The following is a 26,249-nucleotide window of genomic DNA, read 5'->3' as shown; positions in this document are numbered from 1 at the left end:
TTATTATTTTTATTATTTTTATCATTATTGTTGTTGTTGTTATTGTTATTATTTTGATGCAAATTAGAGCAGAAGCTCAGAAGCTTGGGAATATATTTGAGTGTTTTTCTCAATTTCTTTTAGCTGCAGGCCTCTGGCTTCCTGGGGAACGTGGAGCTGAACGTTGGGACTGCCATTGCCTGCTACCTGGCACAGGAAGGAGCAGACATTAATTATGCAAATCATCGGGGAAAATCTCCTTTGGACCTCACCACAGATGGGACGATTATCCAGATCATCAAAGACTTCTCACAGAAATTCAGGTGAGCCTCAGGAAAAACCCTTGAAAACCAGAATTTCCCGCAGCCCTGGTGCCTCTGCAGCTGCTGCAGGAGGGATGGATTTGTAGAAAATTCTTAAAATGTAACAGAAAGTTCACATAGTATGCGTCTCCATGTAAATTTTGAGGTAAGAAATGTTGATTTAGAAATGTAATAGAACAGAACAGACAATTGTTGGGAGAGAAAATGAATTGGAAACAAGCTTAAAGGTTAATTTTACAAAAAAAAAGATTTAATACTTTAGAGAAATAGAACTATGCTCCTGGAGGGATGGAGAATCTCTGAGACCTCTGCAGCTGCTGCAGGAGCAATGGATTTGTAGAAAATTCTTAAACTTTAACAGAAAGTTCACATAGTATGTGAACGTAGAGTTCATATCTGTATGTAATTTTTGAGGTAAGAAATGTTGATTTAGAAATGTTATAGAATAGAATAGACGTTGAATTAGAAGCAAGTTTTAAAGGATAACTTTACCAATAAAAAGATTTATTATTTAGACAAATAGAACTATGCTCCTGGAGGGGTGGAGAGTCTCTGAGACCTCTGCAGCTGCTCCAGGGGAAATGGATTTGTAGAAAATTCTTAAACTTTAACAGAAAGTTCACATAGTATGCAAATTTCACATGTACGTAAATTTTGAGGTAAGAAATGTTGATTTTCAAATGTTATAAAATAGAACAGACAATTCTTGAGAGAGAAACTGAATCAGAAACAAGTTTTAAAGGTTAACTTTACAAGAAAAAGATTTAATACTTTAGAGAAATAGAACTGTGCTCCTGGAGGGATGGACAATCTCTGAGACCCTCTGCAGCTGCTCCAGGAGCAATGGATTTGTAGAAAATTCTTAAACTTTAACAGAAAGTTCACGTAGTATGCATCTGTATGTAAATTTTGAGGTGAGAAATGTTGATTTAGAAATGTTATTGAATAGAACAGACATTGAATTAGAAACAAGTTTTAAAGGATAACCTTACCAAGAAAAAGATTTAATACTTCAGAGAAATAGAACAATGAAAGATGAAATAAAAATTTTTAACACGCCTTTTAGTTACCCCATTTCTGAGCCAGCAAAAGGCTCAGTGTGCCATTCCCCAGTGCTGGAGCAGCCTGTGGCTCACTCTGTGCCCTCTGCAGGGATCGGCAGGTTTGCTCTGAGAGCTCCACCATCACCTGCAGCCTTCGGCGCGTGCACACCACGCCCAACACCATGACCAACCTCAGCGTGTGCGGCGTGGCCGTGCCCTCCGAGTGCCTGGTGTGCTCGGAGCTGGCCCTGCTCATCCACTTCTTCCCCTGCCAGCACAGCATCGTCTGTGAGGGTGAGTCCACACTGGTTTATTTGTTTTTCCCCCATTTTTTGGCGCAGACGCGTTTGATGAAAAATGTTTTCGTTAGGATCTTTTTCTCCTGAGAAGCTGAGAGGCCTCAGGAACAAAATGCAGACAATAATTTTATGTCTACATTATTTACATAATATAATTGAAATTATATATAATAATAAATATTATTTGTATAATATAAATATATTTATATAGTTGTATTATATAGATATATACATATATTTATATAAGTTTGTATTTATATGGTGTGTATTTACATGGTATATATTTATATTTATATAATATAGATGATATAATTATATATATAATTGTAAATATGCTGCTGTGGAATGCAACAGGTGCATCTTTGATTGGTCTCATGTAGTTGTTTTTAATTAGTGGCCAATCACAGTCAACTGGCTTGGACTGTCTGAGAGTCACGAGATTTTATTATCATTCTTTTCCTTTCCTTGCAAGCCTTCTGCTGAAATCCTTTCTTCTATTCTTTTATATATAATATATTTTATATATATAAATGTATATAATATATTCTATATTATATATTATGTATTATATATAGTGTATAATATATATAAAATATGCCTTCTGGTGAAATCCTTTCTTCTATTATTTTATATTGTATATATTTTATATATATTATATATAATATAATATATAATATAATGTATATTATATATATTTTATATGTTCTTTTATATATTATTTAATATAATATGTATATAATAAGCCTTCTGAAACACAGAGTCAACATTCTCATCTCCTCCCTAGTCCTGAGACCCCTTTGAACACCACCACTTTTTTTTCATGTTTTTTTCATGTTTTCTCCCTCCCTCTTTGCCCTGTCAGAATCCAGCCCTGCTCAGACACAGAAGCTTTTGTGCTGTTTGTGTCCTGAAGCAACCCCAGTGTGATTTCAGCCTCTCAGGCAGCCAGAGTTATCTCTGGAGAACACAGAATGTTCTGCCCACCTGCTGCTTGGGATCCAGGGGAATTCAGAGGGAAAATTCTGCCTGGCAGTGCTTGATCCCCCAGAAACCTCCTGAGGAGGATTTCCCTCTCCTCTGGCTCTCCCAGCTCCTCATTCCTCAGGATTTCAGCTGATTTAAGGGCAGCCTGCTCAGACTTGTCAGCAAGTTCATCTCACAGAGGGAGTGAGCACGGGGAGTTTGCTCTGAACTCTGTGCCAGAGCTTCATCCTCCTCCCCCAGAGCTGCAGCAGCTCCAGGGGCTCAGAGCAGGGAGGATTTAAAGCTGTTGTGTTTGATCAGATTAAATAAAACAATATTAAATAAATTGATTAAATAAATTTGATTAATTTATTTAATACTCCTTTAATGAAATTTTTTTTAATTTAATAAAAGATTAAATAAAAGAGTAAATAAAAGAGTAAGGCACAGCTCAGAAGGCAGGTAGTGACCTCATTCCATGCAGGAGCAATCCCTCAGTCACCCAGGGAAGCCTCAGGTTGTTCAAATCTCATCTTCCTGAGTCTGTTGTGTGTTTAATTGTCATCTCTCCTTGTGGCAGAGTGCTCCAGGAGGATGAAGAAGTGCATCAAATGTCAAGTGACAATAACCAAAAAGCTGAAACAAGGTATGTCCTGCTGGGCAGGGCTGTGGGGAGGGTCCTGCACAGGCTTGGTTTGAGGGGCAGCAATGATTTCCAGTCAAATAAGAGCTCATTTATTGTGGCTTTGTGTGTGTGTGTGTGCCTGTTGCATTATCCACCATTTAGAGAGGTAAAAAAAGTGGATTTTAATAGATTTTCTCAGGTATCCTAAGCCAAGCTCTAGCTGCATAAACAGGACAGGACATTTAAGGGAGCTTTGCCTGGGCCTGGCTTATTTTGTGTATTGGAAGCAGTCGGGTTTCACATGGGGTGGTTTAACAGTGAAAATGCAAACACACACAAACCACTGGGCAAGTAAAAAAGAAAAGCTTTACCCCAATGATTTTTGTTTGGTCCCTGGCTGAGGCTGAGTGCAGAGTGCAGTGTGAGTGGGCTGGTGCTGCTGGGAGGGCAGGAGGGGAGGTTAATGAGTTCCTTAAGGCTGAGCTCTGCCCACAGACAGCACGGAGGTGGAGTGCAGCCCCAGCTCGGAGTGCACGGAGCAGAGGAAGCTGATGGAGGAGCTGCAGAGCCGCTACCGGCAGATGGAGGAGAGGATCACCTGCCCCATCTGCATCGACGACCAGATCAAGCTGGTGTTCCAGTGCGGGCACGGCTCCTGCCCGGACTGCAGCACGGCGCTGACCGTGTGCCCCATCTGCCGCCAGGCCATCCGCGAGAGGATCCACATCTTCGTCTGAGGGAGGATCCGCATCTTTGTCTGAGGGAGGATCCGCATCTTCGTCTGAGGGAGGATCCGCATCTTCGTCTGAGGGAGGATCCGCATCTTCGTCTGAGGGAGGATCCACATCTTCGTCTGAGGGAGGATCCACATCTTCGTCTGAGGGAGGATCCACATCTTCATCTGAGGGAGGATTCTGCTCCTCCCTGTGCCCCATCTGCCTCCCGGCCACCCAGGGGAGGATCCACATCTTTGTCTGAGGATCTGCTCCTCCCTGTGCCCCATCTGCCTCCCGGCCACCCAGGGGAGGATCCAAGTCTTCCTCTGAGGATTCTGCTCCTCCCTGGCCCTGACTGTGCCCCATCTGCTGCCAGGCCATCCAGGAGAGGATCCACATCTCTGTCCGAGGATACTGCTCTTCCCTGTGCCCCATCTGCCCCGGAGAGGATCCACATCTTTGGCTGAGGATCTGCCCCAGGCCCGGCCCTGCCGTGCTTCCCTACCCTCCCTGCCCTCTGCAGGGGTTTGGCTCCCTTGGAAAGGGCAGGAAGCACGGGAGGGATGTGCCAGGGGAGGAGGAGGAAGAGGAAGAGGAGTCTCCTCTGGGGTGTCCCTCCCTCACCTGTGCTGCCCATCCACCATCAGCACCGGACCGAGCACGCGGCAGAGCTGGGCTGGACATGGACAGACCCTGGGCTGAACATGAACAGATCCTGGGGTGTCCCAGAGCTGAACAGATCCCTGAGATGTCCCAGAGCTGAGCTGAAGAGATTCTGGAATTCTCCAGAGCTGAGCAGATCCCTGGAATGTCCCCGAGCTGATCCTGGGATGCTCCAGAACTGAACATGAACAGATCCCTGGAATGTTCCAGGGCAGAGCTGAGCAGATCTCTGGGGTGCTCCAGAGCTGAGCAGACCCTGGAATGTTCCAGAAGCACCCAGGAGTGCTCCCAGCTCCCAGGGAGGTTCCTGGGACCAGCTGAGGGGACAGGGACAGGGAGGGGATGTCCCCAGAGCCCCCTGGGCAGGGCTGGGTCCGGAGTCCCACAGACGGAGTGTGTGCCTTAGAGAAAAAGTAGTGAACACTGATTGAGATTGGAGAAAATCTGTTACAACAAATATTTCTGACCTCTAAGTGACACTCTTCTTCTTCTTCTTCCATATTTTATTTTATTTTATTTCTTTTTTGGCAGAGCCGTGTGTTCAGAGACTCCTGAGCTTTCTATCCATAATGCCAAAGGCAGGTGTTCAATACTCCAATCAAGGTGTAAAGAAATAAACAGTAATAATTAAGATACGAGGGGGAGAAGGACAAAAAAAATTAAAAAAGGGATTTCATTTTTGTTTCTTTGTTTTGCAGCAAAACTTAATAAAATAAAAATATATATTTTCCTGAGCATTAAAAATGAATGTACAAACAGTAGCTGTATTGTTTTCCAGCTGAGTGAAGATTTATCACCCACTCAGTGATCCTGTAAAGTGAATTTTGGTGGAAGTGTGGCTGTTTGTCTGGGTGCCCAAACCTCCTGTTTGTTACATATTGGAAGCAATATTTAAACAAACAAAACAAAACAAAAATTCCAGTGTTCCTCTCCTCCCTTTGTTCGTTAGCAAAGAGGTGGAAAATCTTTTAAAGCAATGTGGAACTGTGTGGTGGTTGTGGGAATGTTGATTATTTATAACCCTGTGGTTTATTCACAAAGTTATTTCACCACTTCTTGACTTTAGAGATAATATTTATCCAGATATTCACTTGGGTTTGGTACAATTTCAATAGATTTTTTTTTTTTTTGGTGAAAATGGATAAGATTTAATCCCTAAATTATTTATTTGGCTCCTACTTAACACCCAAATAACCCAAAGGTGAATTTCAGAATCAGCTTTGGTGTAAAAATCAGAGGTGCAGATTCTCAATATTTCCTAGAAATCCAAACTGATGGGAATCCCTTTGGAACAAGCCAGAAATTTCCCCAAAACCTTTGCTGGAGAAAACGAAAGTGCTCAAAAATACAAATCTGAGCCAACTTTATCCTTTTTTTGTACTTTCTGCCTTTTTACTGTTGGATTTTTTTGCTGGTTTTTGGATTTTTTGTTGGGTTTTTTATTTCCTGCTGGTTTTTGGATCTCTTGTTGGGTTTTGGATTTTTTCCTGTTTTTTGGATTTCTTGTTGGCTTTTGGATTTTTTGCTGGTTTTTGGTCCTTTATGGTCGCACTAATCTGTGCTGCTCCCAGGATTTCAAGAGGATTGGTCCTCAAATGAATTATTAATATTAAATTAATTATAATATTTAAATTACTAATATAATATAATATAATATAATATAATATAATATAATATAACATAACATAACATAACATAATATAATATAATATAATATATAATTAAATATAATTATATATTATAAATATATATAATACTATATAGAATTATAATTTAATTTGTATTAATTATATTAAAATTATATTACATTCTAATACATCAGTAATTGTGAATACTTATAATTTATATTAATTAATACTATTGATTAATAACACATTATGATATAATATCATGTAATATAATATTATGTAATATAATATATAATTAAATATAAGTATATATTGTAAATATATATAATACTATATAGAATTAATTATAATTTAATTTAATTAATTTGTATTAATTATATTAAAATTATATCACATTCTAATACATCAGTAATTGTGAATACTTATAATTTATATTAATTAATACTATTGATTAATAATACATTATGATATAATATAATGTAATATAATATTATGTAATATAATATAATATAATATAATATAATATATAATTAAATATAAGTATATATTGTAAATATATATAATACTATATAGAATTAATTATAATTTAATTAAATTAATTTGTATTAATTATATTAAAATTATATCACAGTCTAATACATCAGTAATTGTGAATACTTATAATTTATATTAATTAATACTATTGATTAATAATACATTATGATATAATATAATGTAATATAATATTATGTAATATAATATAATATAATATATAATTAAATATAAGTATATATTGTAAATATATATAATACTATATAGAATTAATTATAATTTAATTAAATTAATTTGTATTAATTATATTAAAATTATATCACAGTCTAATACATCAGTAATTATGAATACTTATAATTTATATTAATACTATTGATTAATAATACATTGTGATATAATATAATATAATAATATAAAAATATATAGTATGATATGTATAGTGTATATATAATATAATATCACATATAACATAATGATATATTATTAATATTTATAATTTATAATTATTAATACATCCCACCAGAGAGCAGCAAAAAAAATCCCCACCCAGGGGAGCAGTTCTCAGTTCACTGTGGATTCCCTTTGTTATCTGTGTTTTGGGAAACCTTTTCCCCTGATTTCTCCCCAGATTTCTGCTCTCAGGTCGTGCCTGGGCCAGGCCAGTGCAGCATTTCAGTGAAGCAAAAATTCCTGTTCCTGTGCCAGCTGGAGCCGCTCTCAGCTCGTTTGTTCTTCACCAGAGCATGGACTTTTCTAGGAACATCAGCAGACGCTGATCACGAGGGGCTGCAGGGTAAAAAAACGGCAAAATTCTCTTTATTAGGCCCCAAACATTCCTGTCCTCCCTCCCTGGGGAGCATCCAGCACACAAAACCCTTTTTTTAGCCCATGACCCACAGAAAAATCCAATTTTTCCGTGCCATTCCCACAGGAACTGTGCAGGAATGTTGGGTTGTTGGTTTATTTTATTTTTCCCCCCAAGCTGGGGGTTCTGGGTTTATTTTCTTTTCCCCCCAGATTGGGGCTTGTTGATTTCTTATTTCCCCCCCAAGTTGTGGGTTGTTAATTTATTTTCTTTTTTCCCCCAAACTGGGTGTTGTTGATTTATTTTCTTTTTTTTTTTCCCCCAAGTTGGGGGTTGTTAATTTATTTTATTTTTTCCCCCAAGTTGGGGGTTGTTGATTTATTTTCTTTTCCCCCCAAGTTGTGTAGAGTGTGTGGTGATTATGGGAATATTGATTATTTATAACCCTGTGGTTTATTCACAAAGTTATTCCACCACTTCTTGACTTCTGGAGATAACATTTATCCAGATATTCGCTTGAGTTTGTTACAGTTTCCATAGATTTTGGCTTTTTTAATCTGAAAGTAGGAGTGAGGCTTCCAGGTGGAGTTGGGAGCTGAAGGGTGAAATCTCTGAGTGGTTTTTAAGGGAAATTTTCCTGATTCCTGTGCCATGGACCCAGAGGTTGGGTTGAGGCACCCTGGTGTTATCTTTTATACTAAAAACTACATGTACAATATTTACAATTAATTCCCAATACCTATCACCTATGTTAGACAGTGAGCTTCTACTCTAAACCAATCCCAAAGTGCCACCATCACCCAGAAGATGGAGGCCAAGAAGAAGGAGAAAGGCTGGACAAGCCCAGATTCCTCCATCTTGCCCCCTGAACCCCCATTCTAAAAACCCCAAAAATCTATTTTTCACCCTGTGTCAATTCACTATCATTCCACTGAAACTTTTTGTTTAAAGTTGCAGGTCTGCACTGGCTTGCAGATCTTCCATCTTGGGACCCCGAACCCCCATTCTAAAACCCCCAAAAATCTGTTTTTCACCCTATGATAAATTCACTATTATTCTACTTAAACTTTCATGTGGATCTTCTGTCTTGGGACCCTGACCCCCCATTCTAAAAACCTCAAAAAAATCAATTTTTCACCCCGTGATAAATTCACTATCATTCTGCTTAACCTTTCATGGCTTACAGATCTTCCATCTTGGGACCCTGATTCTAAAAACCCCAGAAATCTATTTTTCACTCCATGACAAACCATAATTCTACTTAAATCTTCTTGACTTGTAATTCTTCATATAAGTTGGTGATTGTTTTTTCTAAGGGTTAATCAAAGGCAGGGAGATCTGGGGCTCTGTGCTGGGGTCTCTGAGCCCCCAGAGGAATTTCCTGGGTTCTGACAGAGCCCAACCCAAAATTTGCACTGCAGACCCTGGGAAGGTGTGGGATCATCCCGAGGGTTCTGTGCAGATTTAGCAGAGATTTCACCAGGAGAGCTCAGCAAGGATTTCCTGAGGCTGCGTCTGGGAGTCCTGGATCCTCAGCTGACTCTCACTGCCCTAAAAACTGAGGTTTGTCTTGGCCTCAGTGCTCAGCTGGTTTCTCAGCAAATATTTGGCTTGAGCTCGAGTAATTCTGAGAGCTCTCTGCAGCCAGGCTCTGGTGGGGTTGGATGTGCTGGATTTCCCTGTGGATGGGCACGGTGGGGAGAGAAAACAAAGTGCTTTCCAAGAAATTCTGCTCTGCCTTCTGTCCCTCCCTCCTCAGGGTAACCTGACAGGGGATCCTGAAACGTCCCAGAGGGTTTGGATCAGCTCTGCAGCCAAGGTTCCCATCCAGGCAGCACAGGATAAACCAGATCATGTGCAGCACGATGGGCTCTTCCCATTCAGAATCGTCTGTGACTCATGGAAAAGTCACAGAGCTTTCCTTGGCCCTGCTCACCCTCAGTGGCTGCGTGGAGAAACGTTCAGGAGCACTGAAAATGCACTTTGCTAAAGCTCTGTGCGCTCACTCAGCTGTGCTGAGATGGATTCCACAAAAAACTTTCACTTTATGAAGGGAATTCTTGCTCCCCTCAGGCTCTGCTTGTGTGAGTCCCCAAGCTCTGCTTAAAATTTGGGCTCTTCTCTTCACAAAAATGGGTGAGGGCCACAAAAATTAGTGCCACAAAAGTGGGCGAGTGCCACAAATATGAGTGCCACAAAAATGGGTGAGTACCACAAAAATGGGTGAGTGCCACAAAAATGGGTGAGGGCCACAAAAATGGGTGAGGGCCACAAAAATGGGTGAGTGCCACAAAAATGGGTGAGTGCCACAAAAATGAGTGAGTGCCACAAAAACTGGTGCCACAAAAGTGAGTGAGTGCTACAAAAATAATGCACTAAGTGGGTGCTTGGAGGGTTTTAGGTCCTGCCAGATTTCACATGGACCTTGGGCAGATCTCACCTGCCCAGTGCTGGTTTATAAACCCAGTTTAATCCTGCCTGTCCAAGGTGCAGGAGAAAGCCCTGGCCTGGGTCAGGATTAAACTGCCCTAATTGGGATTAAACTGCCCCAAATCAGGATTAAACTGCCCTAGGTCAGGATTAAACTACCCTAATTTGGGATTCAACTGCCCTGGTCAGAATTAAACTGGCTTAATTGGGATTAAACTGCCCCAAATTTGGATTAAAGTGCCCTGGTCAGGATTAAACTGCCCCAAATTTGGATTAAAGTGCCCTGGTCAGGATTAAACTGCCTTAATTAAGATTAAACTGCCCCAAATTTGGATTAAAGTGCCCTGAGCTGCTGCAGCAGGAGGAGGGCAGGGTGTGCAGTGCATGAACTGAAATCTCCCTCCTGCTCTGCTGAGTCCTCCTGGCTCTGGGAGAGGCCCCTGAAGCTGGGACTGAAACTCAATGTCCTTCCAGCTCTGGGGTTGATAACAATATTTTTCTTTCAAGCCGGTGCTGCCTTGCTGGAGAAGAGCTCTTGGCTGGAGGTCTGGAGCCCCATTTCAAGGCAAGTTTTTCCTTCAGGATTCTCCTCTCCATCAGCATTTTTCTGTTCTCTGCAGGCTCTAAAAGAAACTGAGAATTCAGGCGTAGCTCAGTTGAGTTTCTCCCTTGGTGCTGTGATTGCAGCTCAAACCACCAACAGGGCTGAGTTTGCATCTCTGTGGAGTTCCAAATGCAAAAAAAATTGCATTTTTCAGAGCCACGCACAGGCACTGAGCTGCTGGGGAAGGAGGAACCATCCCTGGAAAGCAGCTGAGGGAGAGCTCTGGACCCTGGGGTTCTGCTCTTCCTCCCCTCTGGAATTCTGTCCATCCTTTCCTTGCTGTCCCTCCTTATCCTGTCCTTTTCCTGTGTCTGAAGCACTGCTGCAATTTTCTGCCCTTTCACTGTTGGATTTCTTGTTGGTTTTTGCATTTTTGTGGTGGTTTGTCTTGGTGAGAATTGAAAACGTTCATGGAATTGCACACCCAGACTCCCTGGCCTGATTTCTCCTGAGCTGTTTGACAGCTCCAGGCCAGCTTGAGGCTGCAAATATATGAAACTAATAAAACAGTGCATGAACTAGGGTGGAAAAAATTCCAATTCGAGCATTTTTCATTTATTAAAATTACAAGGCTTTTCTGAAACCCTTCGAATGCCTCAGATGCCCCCAAGGAATTTTTGCATGGCCTTCCCCCTGCCTGGCATTTCTGGTGGAACTGGGGAGAAAGAATTCCTGCAGAATTCTGAGAGCAGAACTGGGGTTGAGTTCACCCCACTTCAAGATGAGATAGAAAAGTGCAGCTGTCTCTGAAAACCTGAGAATTTCTGAGTGAGATTCTTCAATTCTCTCTGAAAACCTGAGAATTTCTGAGCTTTTTCAGGTGTATCTGAAAACCTGAGTATTTCTGAGTGAGGTTTTTCAACACTCTGAAAACCTGAGAATTTCTCAGTGAGCTTTTTCCACTCTCTCTGAAAACTGGAGAATTCCTGAGTGAGCTTTTTCCGCTCTCTCTGAAAACCTTAAAATTTCTGAGCGAGGTTTTTCAACTCTCTCTGAAAACCTGAGAATTTCTGAGTGAGCTTTTCCAAAAACCCTGAGTGGATCTGGAGATGCCTCAAAGAACCTCCCAGGCAAACCCTCCGAGCCTCTTTGGGACCCAAACCCAGCAGAAATTGCAGCTCCCAGCCAGGTTTGCTGCAAGAGGGGCTGCTCTTTATTTCTGTGGGAGTTTCTCATCTCCCTGAGCCCTTTCCCAAGCAGAGAGAGCCCAGCCTGCTCTCCCAGCGTCTCATTTTTCACCCAGGACAGCTGTGACAAATGACGTGGAGCATCCCCAGCGACACATTCCAAGGGGCTGATTCCTCTGCATTCCTCTTGCTGCCCTGTCCTCTGGGGTTTTTTTGTAATTTTTTTTCTCATTACACGAAGCTGAGAGCTGCAGATTCGCCCTGTGTTGCTCACAGAGTTAAAGAGAGGAGTTCATGTCCAGCCCAGCTTGTTTCACTTTGCTGCTGCTCCCGGGCCAGCCCAAATTTCAGCTGCAGTAACTCGATCCCACTTGGCAGAGCCTGAGAGAATCTTTGGCACATTGCAAAGAGGCTTAATGTAAAGTCTGCTTTTTTTTTTTTTTCCTTTTAAAAAAATCCTTTTTTTTTCCTTTTTTTTTTTTTTTTTTTTTTTTTTTAGGGCATTTTGAAACTCCTCTGGTTGTGTGCACAGCTCTGGCAGCCGCTGCTCACAAATGTGAGCTCCAGGATCACGAATGCTTTCTGTGCAGGGAATGTCTTGAGTTCCTGACCCCAAAACCTCCTCCAAAGCCCTGGAGAAGGCATGGACGGGGCTGAGCAGCTCCCTGCAGGCAGGGGAGGCTCCCCCAGCCTGGAGCACAAGAGGAGCAGGGGCTGCGGGACCTCGCTGGGGTTTCTGTGTCTGTTCCCCATCCTGGCTGTGCTGGCAGCTGTGGAATTTCCAGCTGGAGCTGCAGTGCAGGAAATTCAGGTGAGGAGGAGGAGGAGGAGGAGGAGGGATCTGAGCCTCAAATGCCTGGGAGGGGAGGAGGGGTCCAAGAGAGGTGCAGGTGTGCTCTGGTTAGAGGCTGAAACCTAAATATCTACATGTCTAAAGGTTTAAATATCTAAAGGTCTAAATGCCTAAATAGATAGACAAATGTCTAATCTAAATGGATAATTGGTAATGTGTATGTATGTGTAATAGGTCTGTGGATAAATATATCTAAATAGATAAATAGATCTATAGACAAATAGATCTAAACAGGCCTGAATAGATACAAATAGATCAAAATAGATAAATATCTTAATAGATAAATGTCTAAATGTCTAATCTAAATAGATAAATAGATACAAATAGATCTATAGACAAATGGATCTAAACAGACCTAAATAGATACAAATAGATCAAAACAGATCTAAATAGATAAATATCTCAAATGTCTAAATGTCTAATCTCAATAGATAAATAGATCTCAATAGATATAGAGACAAATAGATCAAAGTAGATAAGTATCTAAACAGATAAATGTCTAAATGTCTAATCTAAATAAATAAATAGATCTCAATAGGTCTGTGGACAAATAGATCTAAATAGATCTAAATAGATAAATATCTTAATAGATGAATGTCTAAATATCTAGTCTCAATAGATAAGTAGATCTATGGACAAATGGAAACAGATTCAACAGACTTGAATAGAAACAAATAGATCAAAATAGATAAATATCTTAATAGAGAAATGTCTAAATAATCGAAATAGATAAATAGATCTCAATAGATCTATAGACAAAGATCTAAGTAGATAAAGATCTAACTAGATTAATGTCTAAATGTCTAAATAAATAAATGGATCTTAATAGGTCTGTGGACAAACAGATCTAAATAGATCTAAAGTATCTAAACAGATAGATGTTTTAATGTCAAATATTTTAATTTAAAACGAGCAGAGCCCAGGCAGGAGGGTTGGGCTCAGCCCTGCAGCTCCTCTGATCCAGCAGTGATTGATGCTCTGCTCTGGATTTTAAGCAGAAGTCACACATTATTTTAATTTTTTCCCTTTGTCTGTTCAGCCCTAATGGCCTGAAGCTTTTATTCTCAGTAGTTATAGAAAATAAAACCATTTTTCTCCCCTGGGGCTGCAGTTTTCCCTGCAGGAGGAGGAGCCAGCAGGCTCTTCCTGGCTGGAATTGTTCTCTGCTGGTGCCCAGGGGCTGGGAGAGCTCAGGGCTCCCCCTGTGCTGGAATTTAATTATTTGCATTAAATATAACAAATAATATAGAATATAATATATAATTTACCATAAAATGTATAATACATGGTATGTATAATATAGAATATAATATATAATGTATATAATATATTATACATATATTACATTATTACATTACATTACATATTACATTTTGTATTATATTATACAATATATAATATATAATATAATATATAATATGTAATAAAATATAGTATATAGTATAATATATTATAAGAATATAACAATATATTTTATAAAATAGATAATCGCTAATATATATTATATATTATATATTATATAATATATATTATAGAATACATATTATAGAATATATATAATATATAATATATTTTATATTATATAATATATAATATATTCTATATTATATAATATATATTGTATATTATAATATATTATATAATATATATTGTATATTATAATATAGAATATACATTAGATAGAATATAAGATATCTAATGTATATTATATATATATATGAAATATATAATGTTATATAGCTATATTGTGTTTAATATATTAATATATTAGTATATAAAATATATATTGTATACCAAATATATAATGTTTTCACAAAAGAAGTGTCCTCACAAAGCTGCTGCTGGTCTCAGCTGCAGGAAAATCTGAAATTTCGCCTTGGAGGAGAGAAAAATGCTGAGATTTGGAAATGGGGCTGCCAGCCATGGGCAGGAGAAGTTTTCCAGCCTTTCAAGCCATGGAAAGTTCCTGTGTGACAGCAGGGATGTGGTTTGGCCACTGCCTTGGTGCCTCTAGAGCCCAATTTTTGATGTTTTAGCCCCAGAAAAGGGGAGGCAGAGCTGGAAAACTCCCAAAATTCCCAGATTGGGTCGCATTCATTTCCCTCCAGGTTCTAAAGGCTTTTCCAGCTGGAGCCAGATGTGTCACACTCAATTCCAGGAGGTCCTGGGCTGTCCCCTGCTTTAGAGGCACTCCAGGCTTTGGGGGCATTTCAGAGCTCCCTGCACAAAGAGTTCCCTGTTTCAGGCCCTGCTCAGATTTACTCTGGGCACTGATGGAGGAAATGAGAACTTTCCAGGCAGAGCTGCAGCACTGGCGGCGGCCAGGAGCCTCCTGAGGGCTCATCCCTGCTCTCCAAGGAGGACAGGGGCTGGTCGGGGATGGTTTGGGATGTTTTGGGCTGGTTTGGGATGGTTTGGGATGATGCAGGGATGTTTTAGGATATTTTGGGTTGGTTTGAGATGTTAATCACTGGTTTGGGCTGGTTTGGGATGTTTTGGCTGTTTTGGGATGATGCAGGGCTGGTTAGGGATGTTTTGGGATGATGCAGGGATGTTTTAGAATGTTTTGGGTTGGTTTGAGATGTTTATCTCTGGTTTGGGATGTTTTGGGCTGGTTTGGGATTTTAAGCAGATTTGGAATGTTCTGGGATGATGCAGGGCTGGTTTGGAATGGTTTGGGCTGCTTTGGGATGTTTTGGGTTGATGCAGGGATGTTTTAGAATGTTTTGGGTTGGTTTGAGATGTTTTTCTCTGGTTTGGGATGTTTTGGGCTGGTTTGGGGATGTTTTAGGATGTTTTGGGCTGGTCTCATCCCTTGGGTACCCCTCAGGCAGAGCCAGAGCTGCTCCCAGCCCCAGGTTTTGCTCCATGGAGGATTTTATTCTGCACTCTGAAGGCCCCTAGAAGAGAGGCTTTTAGAGAATAAATTGGGATTTATTAAAGGCCTTCAAGAGGTGCCCCCTGGGCAGTGAAAAACCTCAAAGGGTTTTCAGAAACCTCTGGGTTTCCAGCCCAGGGTGGGTGATGGTCACAAGTTGTTCACACAATTAAAATTTGGTCCTTTTACATATCAGGGGTTAATCCTCCAATTGCAGCTTCAGGTAATGAAGTCATTTACCCCAATTCGTCCCTGAAATTTAATTTTATACTTTTATTTATGCTTTTATTTATACTTTTCAGGGCCTGAGGCTGTGGGGTGTCCTTGGATCTCAGGCCTGGAGGAATTGTTGTGTCTGACAAAATGTGCAAGCACTGACTAAGACTTTATTATGGAATTCAGAGTGATGCAGTGCAGCATTTGAGAAATAAAGGCTAAATAAATATAAAGAATAAATATAAAGGCTAAATCTCAAGGTATCAGGTGTCCTGGAGTGCCTCCCATGTCGTGTTTTGTCTTTAAGGAAGATGTGCCAGGCCCAGCTGTGCCCAGCCCAGCCCCTGCCCAGCGCAGCCGCCGCTACACCCTGACCCCCGGGCACCTCAGGTGGGACCACTTCAACCTCACCTACAAGTAAGAACTGGAACAGCCCAGAAATCATCCTGGGGCCTGGATTTTCCTGATCTATCCAGTGCTTTTGGGTCTTGGCCCTGTGGTTTTTGTAAGAATCTGCTGCTGGGATCCTGTGGGATACAATACAACGCAATACAACACAACACAATACAAATACAATACAAATACAATACAATACAATGCAATACAATACAATACAATACAAATACAATACAAGCCTTCTGAAAACATTGATCAGATCCATAATTCCTTCATAAAATAATAAATTATCCTTCTAAGAACATGGAGTCAGATTCATTCCTTCCTGCCAGGGGCCACTTCAAAAATACCCCAGGGTGTGCTGTGTGTCCCTGCTGTGCTCTTTTATATAATAACTTTTATATTATATAATACAATAAAATAATAAATTATCCTTCTAAGAGCATGGAGTCAGATGTTCTATATTATATTCTAAGTACATGGAGTCAGATTCATCATTCCTGCCTGCCAGGGGCACCTGATAAACACCCCAGGTGTGCTGGGTGTCCCTGCTGTGTTCTTTTATATAATAACTGGAATGGAATGGAATGGAATGGAATGGAATGGAATGGAATGGAATGGAATGGAACAGAATAGAATGAAGAATAAGAGGAAGACTGAGAATTAGAATTGAAGAGAAAACAAGAATGAATGAATAGAATAGAAGAGAATAGAATAAAGAATAAGAGGAAGACTGAGAATTAGAATTGAAGAGAAAAAAAAAAGAAAGAATAGAATAGAATGAAGAATAAGAGGAACACTGAGAATTAGAATTGAAAACAAAAAAGAATAGAATAGAATAGAATAGAATAGAATAGAATAGAATAGAATAGATTAGACTAGAATAGAATAGAATAGAATGAAGAATAAGAGAAACACTGAGAATTCAAATTGAAAACAAAATAGAATAGAATAGAATAGAATAGAATAGAATAGAATAGAATAGAATAGAATAGAATAGAATAGAATGAAGAATAAAAGGAAGACTGAGAACTGGAATTGAAAACAAAAATGAATAGAATAGAATAGAATAGAATAGAATAGAATAGAATAGAATAGAATGAAGAATAAGAGAACACTGAGAATTAGGATGAGAGAGAAAAAAATAAATGAATAGAATAGAATAGAATAGAATAGAATAGAATGAAGAATAAAAGGAAGACTGAGAACTGGAATTGAAAACAAAAATGAATAGAATAGAATAGAATAGAATAGAATAGAATAGAATAGAATAGAATGAAGAATAAAAGGAAGACTGAGAACTGGAAGAGAAAACAAAAATTAATAGAATAGAATAGAATAGAATAGAATAGAATAGAATGAAGAATAAGAGGAAGACTGAGAATTAGAATTGAAAACAAAAAAGAATAGAATAGAATAGAATAGAATAGAATAGAATAGAATAGAATAGAATAGAATGAAGAATAAATGGAAGACTGAGAACTGGAAGAGAAAACAAAAATGAATAGAATAGAATAGAATAGAATAGAATAGAATAGAATAGAATAGAATGAAGAATAAAAGGAAGACTGAGAACTGGAATTGAAAACAAAAATGAATAGAATAGAATAGAATAGAATAGAATAGAATAGAATAGAATAGAATGAAGAATAAAAGGAAGACTGAGAACTGGAAGAGAAAACAAAAATGAATAGAATAGAATAGAATAGAATAGAATAGAATAGAATAGAATAGAATAGAATGAAGAATAAAAGGAAGACTGAGAATTAGAATTGAAAACAAAAAAGAATAGAATAGAATAGAATAGAATAGAATAGAATAGAATAGAATAGAATAGAATGAAGAATAAATGGAAGACTGAGAACTGGAAGAGAAAACAAAAATGAATAGAATAGAATAGAATAGAATAGAATAGAATAGAATAGAATAGAATAGAATAGAATGAAGAATAAAAGGAAGACTGAGAACTGGAATTGAAAACAAAAATGAATAGAATAGAATAGAATAGAATAGAATAGAATAGAATAGAATAGAATAGAATAGAATAGAATGAAGAATAAGAGGAAGACTGAGAATTAGAATTGAAAACAAAAAAGAATAGAATAGAATAGAATAGAATAGAATAGAATAGAATAGAATAGAATAGAATGAAGAATAAGAGGAACACTGAGAATTAGGATGAGAGAGGAAAAAATAAATGAATAGAATAGAATAGAATAGAATAGAATAGAATAGAATAGAATGAAGAATAAGAGGAAGACTGAGAACTTGAAGAGAAAACAAAAATGAATAGAATAGAATAGAATAGAATAGAATAGAATAGAATAGAATAGAATAGAATAGAATAGAATAGAATGAAGAATAAGAGAACACTGAGAATTAGGATGAGAGAGAAAAAAATAAATGAATAGAATAGAATAGAATAGAATAGAATAGAATAGAATAGAATAGAATGAAGAATAAAAGGAAGACTGAGAACTGGAAGAGAAAACAAAAATTAATAGAATAGAATAGAATAGAATAGAATAGAATAGAATAGAATAGAATGAAGAATAAGAGGAAGACTGAGAATTAGAATTGAAAACAAAAAAGAATAGAATAGAATAGAATAGAATAGAATAGAATAGAATGAAGAATAAATGGAAGACTGAGAACTGGAAGAGAAAACAAAAATGAATAGAATAGAATAGAATAGAATAGAATAGAATAGAATAGAATAGAATAGAATGAAGAATAAAAGGAAGACTGAGAACTGGAATTGAAAACAAAAATGAATAGAATAGAATAGAATAGAATAGAATAGAATAGAATAGAATAGAATGAAGAATAAGAGGAAGACTGAGAATTAGAATTGAAAACAAAAAAGAATAGAATAGAATAGAATAGAATAGAATAGAATAGAATAGAATAGAATGAAGAATAAGAGGAACACTGAGAATTAGGATGAGAGAGGAAAAAATAAATGAATAGAATAGAATAGAATAGAATGAAGAATAAGAGGAAGACTGAGAACTGGAAGAGAAAACAAAAATGAATAGAATAGAATAGAATAGAATAGAATAGAATAGAATAGAATAGAATAGAATGAAGAATAAAAGGAAGACTGAGAACTGGAATTGAAAACAAAAATGAATAGAATAGAATAGAATAGAATAGAATAGAATAGAATAATAAATTAGCCTTCTGAGGACCTGAAGCCAAATGCATCATTCCTCCCCGCTCCTGATAAAGACCCCGGCTGTGCTGTGTGTCCCTGCTGTGTAATACAATCCAATCCAATCCAATAATAAATCAGCCTTCTAAGAACATGGAGTCAGATCCATCCCGCCCTGCCCTGCTGACCCCCCTGGTGTCCGTGTGTCCTGCAGGATCCTGTCCTTCCCCCGGCACCTGCTGAGCGCCAGGGCCACGCGCCGGGGGCTGGCGGCCGCGTTCCGCATGTGGAGCGAGGTGTCCCCGTTCAGCTTCAGGGAGGTGCCCCCGGAGCTCCCCAGCGACCTCAAAATCGGTGAGTGCCCCCCGGGACCCTGCAGGGGCCAGGGGGCTGCTGGGGGGGCAATTCCAGCAATTCCAGGTGTAATGTGGGGTCTGGGAGGCAGGAGAGCCCTCCTGGGCTGGGTGGACACTTGGATAGAGTTTGGGGTTCCTTTGCCTTTAGCCAGGCAAAGAAAAAGTAATTTTGTCTGCTCAAGGAAATATTGATGTTTATATTAAATATTTTTATTAATTCTCACAATTAACGCTTGCTGGGAAGCTTCAGGCATTTGCCAGGAATGAACCCTCAAATTCTGCAGCTGGGATCCCACAGGTGGGGAAAGCCACAGGAAAATAAGGATAAGAATAAGAATAAGAATAAGAATAAAGAATAAAGAATAAGAATCCACAGGTGAGGAAAGCCACAGGAGAATGAGAGTAAGAATCTACAGGTGGGGAAAGCCACAGAACAAGGATACACATTTTCTCATGTTCTCATGGAGATTTTTTGTGGATGACATTTTTTGTTGTCATTTCTGTGGATGACAGATTTTTTGAAGTTTTTTTGCGGGGAATTTTAGGAATTGGTTGTTGGCTTGATGTGATTTTTCTGCAATTGTTTTTTGACTAATCTTTTGGGACTACCTATTTTTTTTTTTATTTAAGGGGTTATTAATTTACTGAAATGGGATTGTAAGTCTTTTAGGTCAATTTTAAGGTGGTGAGTGCTGCAGTGCTATGTCTGAGAATTGGACGAAGCGTTTTGAGAAATTTTTGAGGATTTCCCTGTCTCCCCTGACCCCCAGGGGCACAGAAAACCCTCAAGCTGCTGCTTTTCCCCACAGGTTTCTACTCCATCAACCACACAGACTGCCTGGAGTCCCTGACCCACCACTGCTTCGACGGCACCACGGGGGAGCTGGCCCACGCCTTCTTCCCTCCCCACGGGGAAATCCACTTCGATGACCACGAGTATTGGATCCTGGGCAACACCAGGTTCAGCTGGAAGAAAGGTGAGCACAGGGAGAACGTGGAGTGCCTGGGGTTTGGATTTTAGCCTGGGATTGGCCTGAGCTGGGAAAGTGGCAGTAGGAATTGTTGGGGTTTTATTGTGGGGTTGGAAGGTGTTGTTCCTCTGCCCTGAGCTCCAGCTGAGTGGTGGAAATTCCATTTCTTGCTGGAATTGTTGGAATTAGTGAAATTATTGGATAGTTCAGCCTCATCCTTCTGTTAAAATCCATGTGCTGGATGCTGCCCAGAGGCTTGAATTGGACTCCAGGCTGTGGAGGTCAAACAAGAGCCTCTTTCAGCCTGGAACCTTCCCAACCCCATTTCTTCAGCTCAGGGCTGTGGGAGCAAAGAGCAGGAGGCTGAGGAGGGTCAGTGGGTCAAACCTTGGTGCTCCAGAGCAGCTCTCCTGGAGCCTGGCACTGCTCTGGGTCCTGCTGCTGGGAATCAGAACCGCATGGAAATCACTGGCTGGGATTTTAATCCTCCTGGACTTTGGTTCCCAAGTTCTTGAACATCCAAAGGAATTGGTGGTAGCAGTTTCTCTCTTGGCTCTCACTGTGAAGGTTGGCCTTGGACAGAGTTAAAGAATAAAACAGGGATTTAGTAAAAGTCCTCAATGGATCCACGTTGGGCAGCACAAGAGCCCAGCCAGGGCTGCAGCCAAGATGAACCAAAACGGTCCCAAAAAATGGATGATGGGTCACAAAATTATCAATTTTAGTCCATTTACATATTGGAGTGAATTGTCCCATTCCAGCTTTAGCCCCTGCAGTCCCACCCTTGTTTTTCCCTCTCCAGCCCACGGTGTTTGTGCTCCTGGGCTGAGATTTGGATCATTTGTCCTTGGTGCCCAGCTGGAGCAGGAATTGTTTTGTCTCCCTGCTCTGTGCACAGAGCTCACCATCCCATAATGTGAAGCCCAGACCCACACACTAAAACAGCAGAGAATGTGAAAAACAGAAAAACCAAAACCTGAGGCATCAGTACAGAATCTGGATAATAGAAAATCCAAAACCTGAGGCATCAATTTGAGCACAGGTTGTTCATCAGTGCCATCATTGTGTGGAATCACTGCTCGGTTTTTGGGTCCAGGCTCTGAACCCAATATATAAATCTATGAGTTATGAGTTATCTCTAATTATATCTAAAGAAGAAATTGTTTTGTCTCCCTGCTCTGTGCACAGAGCTCACCATCCCCTGATGTGAAGCTCAGACCCACACACTAAAGCAGCACAAAATGAGAAAAATAGAAAAGCCAAACCTGAAACATGAGTACAGAATCTGGAAAATAGAAAAGCCAAAACCTGAGGCATCAACTTGAGCACAGGTTGTTCATCAGTGCCATCATTGTGTGGAGTCACTGCTCAGCTTTTGTTTCCAGGCTCTGCACCCAGTATATAAGTCTGTGAGTTGTAGCTCTAAGTTATATCTAAAAAAAGAATTGTTTTGTCTCCCTGCTCTGTGCACAGAGCTCACCATCCCCTGATATGAAGCTCAGACCCTCAGATTAAAGCAGCACAGAATGTGGAAAATAGAAAAACCAAAACCTGAGGCATCAGTACAGAATCTGGAAAATAGAACAGTTAAAATCTGAGACATCAGTACAGAATCTGGAAAATAGAAAAACTAAAACCTGAAACATCAGTACAGAATCTGGAAAATAGAAAAGCCAAACCTGAGTGAGGCATCAGTATAGAATCGAACAACAGAAAAGCCAAACCTGAGGCACCAGACCCTTTGCTGTGGTTTTACACCAGGCAGAGCAGTGTCTGAAGCTGCTGTGCACCACTCCCAGGTGTTTCCTCTCCTCTCCCCTCCCCAGGAGTGTGGCTCACTGACCTGGTGCACGTGGCTGCCCACGAGATCGGGCACGCGCTGGGCCTGATGCACTCGCTGAACCCCAACGCGCTCATGCACATCAACGCCACCCTGACGGGCAGGAAGAGCATTTCCCAGGACGAGGTGTGGGGGATCCACAGGCTCTACGGTGAGACACGACCTCCATCTGGGCAGGGTTTGCCCCGGGTGGCAGCTGGGTGCTGTGGAGCAGTGGTGGCGTCACATCCCAGCTCGGGCTCCTGTAGTGTGGATATTTGAAATGATGAGGATTCCATTGCTATCAGAAGGCTAATTAATGACTTTATTATGCTATATTATTCTATATTGTATTAAATTACATCTAAACTGAATCTGCCAAGCATCAACTGCCCAGAATCTGGTGACTGTCACCCTCAGTCCTGACACACACCAGGCCCTGACAGGCCAAGGAAACAAAACTCCATCACTGTGGGTAAATCTCCATATTGCATTCTACTTCTGCACAAACACAGGCACAGCAAATGAGATAAGAATATTCTTGATAAGAATTGTGCCTTGCATTTCTCTGTGAAGAGAAGTGTGGGGCTACACACTTGGCCCTGACAGGCCAAGGAAACAAAACCCCATCACTTTGGGGAAACAAAACCCCATCACTCTGGGGAAACAATCTCCATATTGCACTCCACTTTTGCACAACACAGGCACAGCAAATGATAAGAATTGGTTTCCTTTCTCTGAGGTTCAGAGAATGCAAAACCCAGAAATATTCTTGGGAAGAATTGGGCCTTGCTTTTCTCTGTGAAATGTGGTGACACTCCCCATCCCAGCTCCACCTTGCTCCTTCTGACATTTCACCTCAGGCTGGTCGTTCAGCCTCTCTAACAGCTCCTCTCCTGTTCCAGGCTGCAAGGACAGGTTATTCATGTGCCCAGGGTGGGCTAAGAAAGGATTCTGTGAGGAGCGCAGGAAGCTGATGAAGAAACACTGCCCGGCCACCTGCGACTTCTGCTACGGTACCAGGGCTGGGGAGGAGGGAAAATGCACAGGGAAGGGGTAAAAATACACAGGGAGGGGGTAAAATGCACAGGGAGAGGTAAAAATGCACAGGGAAAAGGGAAAAGTGCACAAAGAGGAGGGAAAAGTGCACAGGGAAGAGGTAAAAGTGCACAGGGAGGAGGTAAAAGTGCACAGGGAGGAGGGTAAAATACACAAGGAAGAGGTAAAATGCACAGGGAGAGGGTAAAATGCACAGGGAGAGGGTAAAATGCACAGGGAGAGGGTAAAATGCACAGGGAGAGGTAAAAATGCACAGGGAGAGGGTAAAATGCACAGGGAGGAGGTAAAAGTGAGTCTGGAACAGGCAGAATCTTCATTTCACACCAGGGATCAGTGACACCAGTGATCCAGCTCCAAGCAGCACAACAGAAATGGAGTTTTGTGTACCTGAGTGCAGATCCAGGCCTGGAATGAGGAATAATCCAATATTTATGGAGTGGAACATGAAATTCCTCCCTGGAATTCAATTCCTCTCTTTAGCTGAGCCAGGGAATAGCAGGGAGAGGGGCTGCAGGGATGGTAAAAGAGGACAAAAACATTTCCAGCACAGCTGGATGGAGCTGCTCCCAGAAAGGTGATTAATACAGGGTGTTAATTACCTTCTCCAGGCCCAGCTTGTGGATCCAGGTAAGGAACTAATGCAGGGCAAGCTGCTGCAGCTGTGGCAGATAAATTGAGTTCAGATACAAAATGCTGGAATAAAAAATATCCCTTAGGATATCCTGGATAACCACTGCCTCTTCAGCACAGAGGGGTTTTGTTTTTGGGGCCCCATTAATGAAAGATGCAATTAAATAATTACAAACCCAGATATTCCACAGGCTTTTCACACACTGGACTCTTCACATCCTCTTCCACAGCTGTGAAAGGAACAAATTGATTTTTATCACACCACGAAGTTTTTATCTTTACACATCAATCGTGTTCTTTGTCCATCCAAGAATTGCTCAGCAAGAGGAGGCACTTTGAAATTAATACTTTTAAATCTGCTTAAATGATGATTTTGTGAAAGGGTTTTGGGGTGACAAAGCTCCTGAACTGCTGCATTTCCTTCTCTCCCTGCCCAGAATTCCCATTTCCAACGGTGCCCCCCACTCTGCCCCCACCAAGGACCAAAACCAAGACGGTTTCTGAGGGCAGGAACGTCACCTTCCGCTGCGGGCAGAAAATCATCCACAAAAAAGGCAAAGTCCAGTAAGTGCTCTGGTCATCCAGGAAACCTCACATGCAGCCAAAATCCAGGAGGAAAAATCACAAAAATAGGGTGAAGGAAAATGGAGTTCATAATCTAGAGCTCAAGGAGGATAAAATCCAATTTTTTTTTTTTTTTTATATATATATATATATATATATATATATGTTATATACAGCACAAAGCTAATTCCTATTACCAAACTGAATTCCCTGGCTTGAATATTTATATTCTTTAAATTCTGCAAAATAGTTATTAAAATTTTATATATTTATATAAAAGCATAATATATATATATATATATATAAATTATATATATAAATAAAATAATATAAATACAATATACTAATATCTATAAATATAATAACAATAATGATATACTAACATAACAATTATATACTATAAATATATATGAAACAATTATCTATCCTACATATAATATAAATATATACTATATATAACAATTATCTAATATATATATTTTTATATTTATAGGTATTTATATTTTTATAATTTTATTTTTAGTATTTTAATATTTGTTAAAATTTTCTTTTTAAAATATAAATTTTTATATTCTTTATATTCTGCAAAAAAGACCTGTAAAATTTAAATTTATCTTTTCAGGTTTTAATTAGTTGGTTGTTACTGAAGTATGAACAGGTTCTGGATGTATCTAAAATTTAGGTTGGCTCAAATCCATGAGGATCCAAATTCCCATCAACTTTCAGAGACTCAAACTCCAGAATTACTCATGATTATGATTATTAATAATTATCCACCTGAAATAAAGAGTAAAACTCAGCTGTTTTGGTGAAGTCTCTACTCTACACTTATTCAGCAAAACTTATTGGTAGAAATAACTAATAATATTTCTATTAGAAATAACTAATATTCTATAATAACTATATATTCTAATATATATTCTATATATTTTTATTAGAAATAATTAATATTCATATTTACCTTCCATTCTTTTTCTTCTGCCAGCTGGTATAAAGATAAGGAACTTCTGGAATATTCCTACCCAGGGTATTTATCCCTCAATGAAGATCACATGAGCATCATTGCAAACGCAATTAATGAAGGAACTTACACTTGCATAGTGAAGAAAAAGGAAAGAATCCTCACTACTTATTCCTGGAGGATCAGACTGAAGCACTGAGCCAGCCCTGGATTCAGCTCCTGCTCCTGTTCCCAGCTGGTTTTTGGCATTTTAGATTTTATCTCCAATAGTGCAACTGAATTCTTCATCGGTGCTTTGGTACCTGGGACTGATTATGGAATATCAAACTCTTTGGAGTCCTTGGAATGATAAAGAATTTATCAACTATTTGCTGTACAGAGAATTAAAAACCTTTTTTTTGTATGAAAAGTGTCAGATGGAGCTGTGTGAGCTGCTGCAAAGCAGAGTGACCCCTGGGACAGTGGGATGGCAGGAAAAGACAAGTTTAACACTCTGAGTGTTTTCCTGCCATTTTTACAGAACAAATGACACTGCTAAGCCTTAATTTACTTTTCTTTCCCTTGTCAGGAGGATGAGGGTCACACAAACCCTGTTCTGCTCATCCCAACACGTTCAGCTCAAGCATCCACGGAACAGCTCTTACCCCAAGTGGATT

At 39.6% G+C, this 26,249-nt stretch overlaps 2 protein-coding genes across 3 annotated transcripts in view; both read left to right on the top strand.

Annotated features, from left to right (window-relative positions):
• Nucleotides 1–4,088, top strand: part of MIB2 (MIB E3 ubiquitin protein ligase 2) — a 46,587-nt gene extending 42,499 nt beyond the window's left edge. For both annotated transcript variants that reach the window (XM_054292086.1, XM_054292085.1), the window contains 4 exons: nucleotides 124–302; nucleotides 1,455–1,639; nucleotides 3,188–3,253; nucleotides 3,728–4,088. In XM_054292086.1, the coding sequence (XP_054148061.1) occupies nucleotides 124–302; nucleotides 1,455–1,639; nucleotides 3,188–3,253; nucleotides 3,728–3,969 (672 nt within the window). In that variant the 3' untranslated portion in view covers nucleotides 3,970–4,088. The remainder of the gene's footprint in view (nucleotides 1–123; nucleotides 303–1,454; nucleotides 1,640–3,187; nucleotides 3,254–3,727) is intronic.
• Nucleotides 4,089–12,246: 8,158 nt separating this feature from the next.
• On the top strand, nucleotides 12,247–26,008 carry MMP23B (matrix metallopeptidase 23B). The gene is made up of 8 exons (XM_054291997.1): nucleotides 12,247–12,547; nucleotides 15,991–16,100; nucleotides 19,448–19,587; nucleotides 20,399–20,566; nucleotides 22,387–22,551; nucleotides 23,285–23,395; nucleotides 24,506–24,632; nucleotides 25,618–26,008. Exons 1-8 carry the CDS (start codon nucleotides 12,380–12,382, stop codon nucleotides 25,790–25,792), a joined length of 1,164 nt encoding a protein of 387 aa, XP_054147972.1. The 5' UTR covers nucleotides 12,247–12,379; the 3' UTR covers nucleotides 25,793–26,008.
• Nucleotides 26,009–26,249: the final 241 nt, after the last annotated feature.

Source organism: Melozone crissalis, unplaced genomic scaffold (assembly GCF_028551555.1).
Source record: "Melozone crissalis strain CALT ecotype California unplaced genomic scaffold, PUWL_Pcris_2 ptg000107l_1, whole genome shotgun sequence".
Lineage (NCBI taxonomy): Eukaryota > Metazoa > Chordata > Aves > Passeriformes > Passerellidae > Melozone > Melozone crissalis.
This window is presented reverse-complemented; position numbering and strand designations above follow the sequence as displayed.